The following is an 8,014-nucleotide window of genomic DNA, read 5'->3' on the forward strand; positions in this document are numbered from 1 at the left end:
TTGTGATCCTTTTTTGATGTTTCCTCTTATTTTGAATAAAATAATATGAGAAGTAAAGAAGTAACACAAACCGAAAAAGAGCAAAATAAATATAATTTTTATATTTTGTTCCATTCCATCCATTTGATTTTTTGCTTTCTATAAGATTCAATGAAGCTGAGGATACTTGCAACAATTTTTTGTACACTCGAAACCTTTTCCTGTGCACCGTTGTCGTCCTCGTTATTGCTTTGGCTGAATTGTCATTCCTTCCCAAATGCACTATTCCTACATAAACACACTTTATTATAATTATTGTCCTTCATACTCTTTTACTTTCTAATTTTTACCTTTTGTTAACCATTTCACCATTTTTTTGCTATGTTTTCAACATTTTTTCTTCATTGGACTTTGGAAAATCTTTTGCGGCCATGTATAGAAATTTATTTATATATATATATATATTTTCCATTTCGATAGGTTTTGTATTTTTTCGTGCTTTTGTGTATTGCAGTATATTTACGCTTTAGTATGTCCGGTTATGTCCTATTTAGCGTTATCCTGTGATGTCCTTTGCTGTCCTGTCCTGTCCTGTCCTGTCCTGTCCTGTCCTGTCCTGTACCGCACCGTACTATACTATACTGTACTATGCTGTACTATACTGTACTATATTGTACTATTCAGTGTTGTCTGTCTGAGTGGCATCTTGGTGTATAGTGTTATTTTTTGCACAAAAGGATTTGGCTCGCGCAGCTTAAAGAAAAATTTACTAACACATAAAAATGGCAAGGAATGCACTTAAAACATGAGTAGCATTTGTTTCGTCCTTTATTATCCTGCTGCTACCGCAAAATACGGAATGAATAAACAACTAAAGACAGTACGTGTATGTCTACTCTCAAATGAATGTATATTTGAATATGGGGTTGAAATAAGGTGAGTCCTTGGTTAAATTAAATAATCGTATAAACAGAAAATGTGTTATATATAATTATGTATTTGTGGAAATTGATTTGGAAACGCCAGTTGCTTAGAACATTGGTGAAATTGATTTAATTTTGCTAGCTGTTCTAATTTAGTCATTTCGTCAGACAACTTAAATTAGAATTAGTCCTCTTTAGAGGACTATATTTTAATTAAATATGTACTTAATATTCTCTTTCCTATCAGTAATATAATACAGAGTGACATACATACGAGTACATATTTTTCTATCACCATTAAGTATAAGGACCACGCATACCAGTTATATTAGTCGTGATCTTTTGAAACCATTTTGCAGAACAGGGTTCATGGACGCTTAATTTGAGAATGACAAAGAAAACAACAACACTGCATTGAGCGGAAGTGACATATAAGTAAAGTTTACATTTACGAGTACTCTTAAAAATTGTTAAAAAATTTTTATCTAAAATTGCATAAACAGTGCAGTGCAGTAAATTTATTTAACAAAATAATATATTCCAAAAAAAAATAATTGTTTGCGTTTTATTTCTTTTGAGGTGTGCCAACCAAATCCATCTGTTATTCGATCATTTTGAAACGGTTCGACTTACCATACTTAAAATTCGACGTGGCATTTTTTGGAGAGAGGACTAATGACATGTAATATATAAACCTTTACTTATAAGAAAAGAAGGAATCGAAGAGAACCTTGAAAACTAAGCATAGATATTGATTGCAAGGAATATTTTTGCACAGTTTGTGAACGTGGAAATAAGTACTTATTGCTTCTAAAAATTAACATGGGAGTACCATTAACACTCCAGTTGCAGTTTTAGGAAGAGAAGAAAGAGAACTGACAACTGATAGCTATTGCTCATTTCCCATTAAGGATATTGATGTTTTCAATTATTGTATATTAAGAAAAAGTCATTTCGTTTAGGTACTTTAAGTATCTTCATAAAGTATCTTGGGCACATAAAACTGCTACTTATTGATTTTTGTATATTAATTGTTTTATGTATTTTAAATAAACTTTGCTACCTAACGTTTAATTTTATACGTTTCAAATTTATACTTTTACTCGATTTAATAATCGGGCTATACAGCAAGACTTCGGAGCTAAATTTGGATCGGAGCTAAATTTTGAGGTTTAATACAATAGACAAAGAAGTTATTATAATTTGAAATTATTTATCATTTTATTTATCATTTATTTATCATTTTAAAATAAATTAAATACAAGAATGGACATAATGCAAGAAATTGTAACAAAAAGCCAGTTTAAAGCATATAAAGGTGAAAAAATAGGTTTCCAGACATACAAATTCGTGAAACACAAACAATCTACTTGAGTAAGAACTGAGTTGGCCTGGTATTAGAAAGAGAAATTGCGGATATGGAAATAATATGCTCAAAAATAAAAGAAAACTAACTTTTTTTTCAGAAAAATCTGGGAACAAAAATAAGACTGTTTGAAGCTGCGGTTGATGTAGTCGGAAGATAAATGCGGTATGGTTTAAACAATATCCTTACGTACCAAGAAGAACAGGCAATTACACGATATTAAGCAGACAGTCATATGACAAATAGTCTCGTTTGGTTCTTGCTTTATGTGGTCACGACTATTGAGGTATGTTATACAAACAGTCAAATCACAATTGTCACTTTGATACAATCAGTACTATTTTGATCACTTTTAGTTATGCTAAAATATGGAAGATAATATTTTTGAGCGAATTTTTATGCGAATTTGACATTAGTGACTATCACTGCTTCGATTCATATGATCAAGTACAGAAAGCCTCATCAATTTAACCAAAGTTTGATTGAATAATGCACTCTTGCTTTGGATGTAAGCAGCATTCTTACTTTAAACGTGAACATGACTGTCTGCATAATGGAGCCCGAAATGAAAAAAAATTGTTTCTGTTGTTTAGAAAACACATCTTAGTTGGCTAAAATTTTTTAAAAAAACTTACCTTAGTTAATAAAATATTTAAAAATATATGTATTTTATAGAGTAAGTTTCAAAATTTTTGTTTCGGCCCTCTTGTTTGGAGAAGTTTTTTATATTTTTTGATATTTTGAAAACATCTATTTTATAAGTCCTGAGTATTGTTTAGCCACGTTTTGAAAGCCCTAAAAAACTGGAAACTATATTCAAAACCACTTTCAGGCCAAGCTTGAATTTTAGTTCCACAAACGGGTGCGATGGCTGCTAGGGTGCAAAAGATCGCCACAGTGTTGCAGTCGCTACGTGTGTTTAGTAGAAATTACAGTACGCAACCTTATTTTTTAAAGACCTAATTTAAAATGTTTTTTGAAAAATTCTATTTCTTTGCAGCTCCTGTTGCATCTAAAGAAACAACAGAGACTGAAACAACTGATAATGACGTGGGCACTGCATCGGGTAAGTAATATTGATAAGTAATGGAGCAATTCGTTTTTATTATATATATTTAGTTGAAAAAAAAAATCATTGACAGTAGATATTTTGAATGTCAAAAAAAATTTTCAAAATTAAATATTTGTTTTTTTTATTAGAAGGCACAAAGAAACCTATTAGCGAAATGACATCCAGTGAGTTAAATACAGAAACTGAAGGCACTACTCCTGGTGAGTTATTATATGTAACATAATATGTCTAGGGTACGAGTATGTGTTATATGTAGTGTTCATGAACACTATTAGAAGTATGAAAATAGTGGAAACTTCTTATTTAAAAAAAATTTGCTTAGGAACCCATGAAACAGAAATCGTGATAGAAAACGAAATAATCGAATTAGGGGAACCAGAAATTGAAGTGCAATCAAAAACAGTGGAGCATCTAAACCTTGAACCAGAGCAATTACAAATTACACCAACGCAGCCAAAAGTGAAAACAGGACAGCCGCAAATTGATACCCAAGTCTGCGTTCAAGGTAATAAACTGCTAAAATTTAGATAGAAATAAAAATTATATGATTCCCATTATTCAATAAGAGTATAAATCTTCCACAAGTTTAATCTGAAATAGACAATTCTGACACCACTTCGTTGTCAAAAATATCACTTCCATCTTTCCATCTTTTAGACTATTCGTCCTTTCAGTTGAAACAATTTTAGTAAGTTTATTTTCAATCATTAATCATAGAATCATAAAATCAGAGAAGTAAGGAAGAAATTCGGCTCTTCTATAAACAGTGAGTTTTTATATCCAATATAAGTATGGATATATATTCACTTCAAACAAAATGTAGGTGGTATTTATTACATAATGTAGGTAACCACAATTGTTGGTATATTAAAAGTGGTTAAACTAACCTTTGTGTTATTCATACCCTGCTTTTTCAGGGTTAAATATCCAATGCACTTAAGACGGGATAACTACTTTAGTCACTTAAAGTAGATTGAACAGATTTTTTGACATATTATTGTATAAACGAAATGAAATTTCAATTAAATATAATCCAATGTAAAGCTTCAGTCAGTTGCAATAGTAATGAAGCTAAAGTTGTATTGCATGGCTCCGATTGATGAGGAGCCTTTCATGTACATCATGCATTCTGTGTAAAAAGTATCAGGAATATATTATTCTTAAAACTCGCGCAATTTCAGTTGGAAGAGCTATAATGTGTCACCACACATGTTTTCTGATTCTTCTGCGGTTTCATGTGATTTCCTTCTGTTTTCTAAATTCATCGTCTCGAGAAAGACATTTCAAGGCGATTGAAACGAATAAAAAATCACAGATAGAATTGAAGACTAACTCTATTTAGTTGCGTAGAACGTATGAACCTACTACTCTATCTGTACTCTATCTGTAGTAATTTCAAATACATTTAGCAATTTTAATTATTTTACGTTATTTATCAAAATGCACTCTTTATTATAAAATTAAATTAAGTATTTTGTTTGTGAACTTATGCCATAGAAACACAATTTTTTAATCGAAAATTTTTATTGTAAAATCAATTGTTCAGATTCACCAGAAAGCCAATCTGCCAATACGTCAAGTCCTGAAAAAATGAGCACTTCTGGTTACCAATATTTCAACGAAAGATATTCTTATCTAAAAAACAAGAGAAATAAATCAGAACGCCAAACAAATGAGTTTAAAGTAATCTTAAACCTTAATTATAAAGATAATCTCACTTTTAACTTATTTTTTAACTATGAAATAATCAGGTTTTGTTTTCTTTTCATCCATAGGAAATGTGTTCTCCCAGCAACTGCACATTTAGTTCGTTTATAAAAAAGAAATGGTTTTAAAACAGATGGCTTGCTGTGAAGAAGCGACTTGGGGGTAAGAGTATCTATTTAGAAGAGCTATGGTATCGACGTATGTTCCAACAAATGCAAAAGAGCAAGTTGGAACATCAGCTGTGTACGGATATAAGGCAGAGATCTGGTCGACATATCATGACTTGTGTACTATCAGTTTTTCTTTACTGAGTAATGTAGTATTTATTATGTAAGAGTGAAGAACTTCGGCTAAGTTGAATGCTAAGATCGTTCTTAGTTTGTGCAGTGTTCCTCATGTCGAATCATTTTTTGTCGAATGTTTGTGTATCAGTTAAGAAAACGGCAGAGGAACTGCTTCCTGTTGTAGTACCATGATTTTTATTGAAGCTTAATTGATGCAATGGGACTAATTTCTCCTGGGTAAGAATATAAATCCTTTAATTATTGTGTGCTGGTCACCAACGCCGTACGGAAAATCAATAAACAAAACTATCTAATATTCATTTTGAGGCAAACATTCTTCTTGCTCATAAATGTAACTGAAGCAAGTACTGAGGTTAAGTTAAAGTTACTCTCCAAACAACAAAATTTCAAAGACAAATAATAAAAAATGTTTTCAAACAGTTAAAATTACAAATGGCATTTTATTTTTATTTATTTGTAATTTCTTGTAGTTTATTGAATTCTTATGTATTTTATTATTGAATATTTCATTGATGAAATTGCAATGAACATTGAAATATTAATCTCCGTAGCTGCGCATATGTTAATCTATAAGGATACAATAGATTTAAGGATACAAAAACATATGCATAGAGAAGAGAGTTATTTTATTTGGAGTGTACGACACGTATCGATTAAGAAATCCCTAGACTAACTTTTAGAACTTATTCTTTCCGCAAAAATCGACTTTATTTAGCAACTTAATTTTCTTCGAGTGCTCCCCTAATTAATTTATCTCTCTAGAAGAAATGAAGGTTCTAGCTCAGCTCTTTGGGTCAGTAGTGAAAATCTTTAGAATTCATTCCTAGGAGCTGTTATATATAGTGGCTGTCGATGTTTTCTTCCTACTGCCCACAAAACTATCAGTTGAGAGGGACAAAACCGGTTTTAGCTGTTTTCTTAATATGTAATATAATACATTCTTGCTGAATGGCGTTTCTTTATAAAATTGACAGCAAATTTTTAGGACATGGCGATGCCCTATGTCGAACTTGCGATGACAGCTGGAGCAGATATACTACTGTTAATAGATTTATTTAAGAAATTCAGTAATCTGGGATGAGTAGTTCTCTTTAAACTTATTTGAAGCGGTGTTGTAAGAAAATATAAGAATATATTTTGTGAAATTTCATTTAGTACTATAGCCATTTAAATTAATTCAGCAATTTCGTTATATATGCTATAATCAATCAAAGTTTCCAGTAAAATCAATACAACCAGTAAAGCAATAAAAATGCACGTACGCGCGGCTTACACTATACCTTTGATCCTGTGGATCGTCATCTGGTGAATTAAATGGTGCGTTGCATTTTCCGTCGTGCACCGCTTCAGTTGGGCTGCAGCATAAGATTTATTACAGAAAACATTGATTTGAACGCATTGATCCTGTTTTTGACAGGAGATTGTAATATTTATTGATGACGCTTGTCACTCAATTTCTGTGTAAATCAGCACATAAATCACACAAGTTCAAATACGAGCAAACGTAAATGTCACACTCAAATAACCCAGTAGTGTATGGCCGATAGTCTACATACCCTTTGCAAGCATTAATTGACTTGCTGTGGGACTGACTTCACAACACACGCACTAACCACTTCAAACCACTACCGTCGCACGATATTGTGTCTTTTTTAAACAAAGTGCAGTTGACATTTGTTGATTTTTCTACTCAAATTTCTTTTGTATTGCCAATTAAAGATTAATGACCAAGAAAACAGTCCACAATGAACCAATTAAGCTTTGCATGCGACTTTGCAGTCACAAAATTATTCTCTACTTGGCATGAACTGCAGCAGCAGATGCAGATGTTGCGTCTGCCTCATAGGTGCATCAATTTGCGCATTCATAATGCGGCCTATGATGATCCTTTTTGTTAACAATCCCAAATGGAATATAAGAGGACAAACAACATTGAATATCCTTCTGTAATAACTAAAAATATAATTTCGAAATTATTTGAAATTAGTTAATTTCAGTTTTTACTTGAAATATATTGCTTAATGGAAACGACTGTAATAATTCCTAAGATTCCTAATCCAAATAAAATATCTCATTTATACAGTTTGCAAAGAATATTAATCTTTACATATATCCAAAACTAGTTTTTGCTACAGTTCCGCCCTCCTGAGGGAAAAAAATTAAAAAGCAAGTATTTGTGTTACTCTATGAGTAACTATGAATACGTATGTTAGATGAAGATGTCAGGATTCTTTCGCCGTACACACATTTTTATGATATTATGAAAGCAAACCCAAATGAAATAAAGAAGTGCAATATGACTTGGAAACCTAAACTGTATACTCACAGTAAAAATCAGGCAATGATAATCAAAAATCATTTCTGCCCATATGAAAAAAAGCATCGTCAAAAATCTTGGTGCTTGGCCAACACAATTACTTTTGGTATCAATTAGAGTTAGACATCAATTAGAGTTATATACTTTATAAAGCTGTTGGGAGATACGAAGAATGCAAAAAAAATTAGGATTAACGGCTAGATTTATGCTTCGGAGCCACTTATCTTCACATGCAAATACATGTCGTTCTCACCTTCCAACACGGTGTTAAGATTGCTTTACAGTTTTTTGACCAGTAGGCAAGTCACCCGGAAACTTGTTCATTTTGCTATTTTCGATGACCAA

General features: G+C 31.8%; 1 protein-coding gene across 2 annotated transcripts; it reads left to right on the forward strand.

The window, feature by feature from the left end:
* Window positions 1-2,950: 2,950 nt before the first annotated feature.
* On the forward strand, window positions 2,951-5,770 carry LOC119662288. 2 transcript variants are annotated; one of them, XM_038071880.1, is made up of 6 exons: window positions 2,951-3,202; window positions 3,269-3,334; window positions 3,469-3,540; window positions 3,663-3,845; window positions 4,887-5,023; window positions 5,116-5,770. In XM_038071880.1, the coding sequence occupies exons 1-6, from the start codon at window positions 3,136-3,138 to the stop codon at window positions 5,173-5,175; spliced, it is 585 nt and encodes a 194-aa protein (XP_037927808.1). In that variant the 5' UTR covers window positions 2,951-3,135; the 3' UTR covers window positions 5,176-5,770. The 2 variants fall into 2 exon arrangements, with proteins under 2 accessions (XP_037927808.1, XP_037927809.1); XM_038071881.1 differs by lacking the exon at window positions 4,887-5,023.
* The last annotated feature ends 2,244 nt before the right edge of the window (window positions 5,771-8,014 follow it).

The sequence above is a fragment of the Teleopsis dalmanni genome, chromosome X, assembly GCF_002237135.1.
Source record: "Teleopsis dalmanni isolate 2A chromosome X, ASM223713v2, whole genome shotgun sequence".
Lineage (NCBI taxonomy): Eukaryota > Metazoa > Arthropoda > Insecta > Diptera > Diopsidae > Teleopsis > Teleopsis dalmanni.

Bases quoted from the DNA above. Each gene is read 5' to 3' on its own strand.
- LOC119662288 (XM_038071880.1), top strand. From the start codon at position 3,136: ATGGCTGCTAGGGTGCAAAAGATCGCCACAGTGTTGCAGTCGCTACGT. The intron at 3,335-3,468 runs GTAAGTAATATT...TTTTTTTATTAG, and splicing joins TGACGTGGGCACTGCATCGG to AAGGCACAAAGAAACCTATT. The intron at 5,024-5,115 runs GTAATCTTAAAC...TTTCATCCATAG, and splicing joins GCCAAACAAATGAGTTTAAA to GAAATGTGTTCTCCCAGCAA.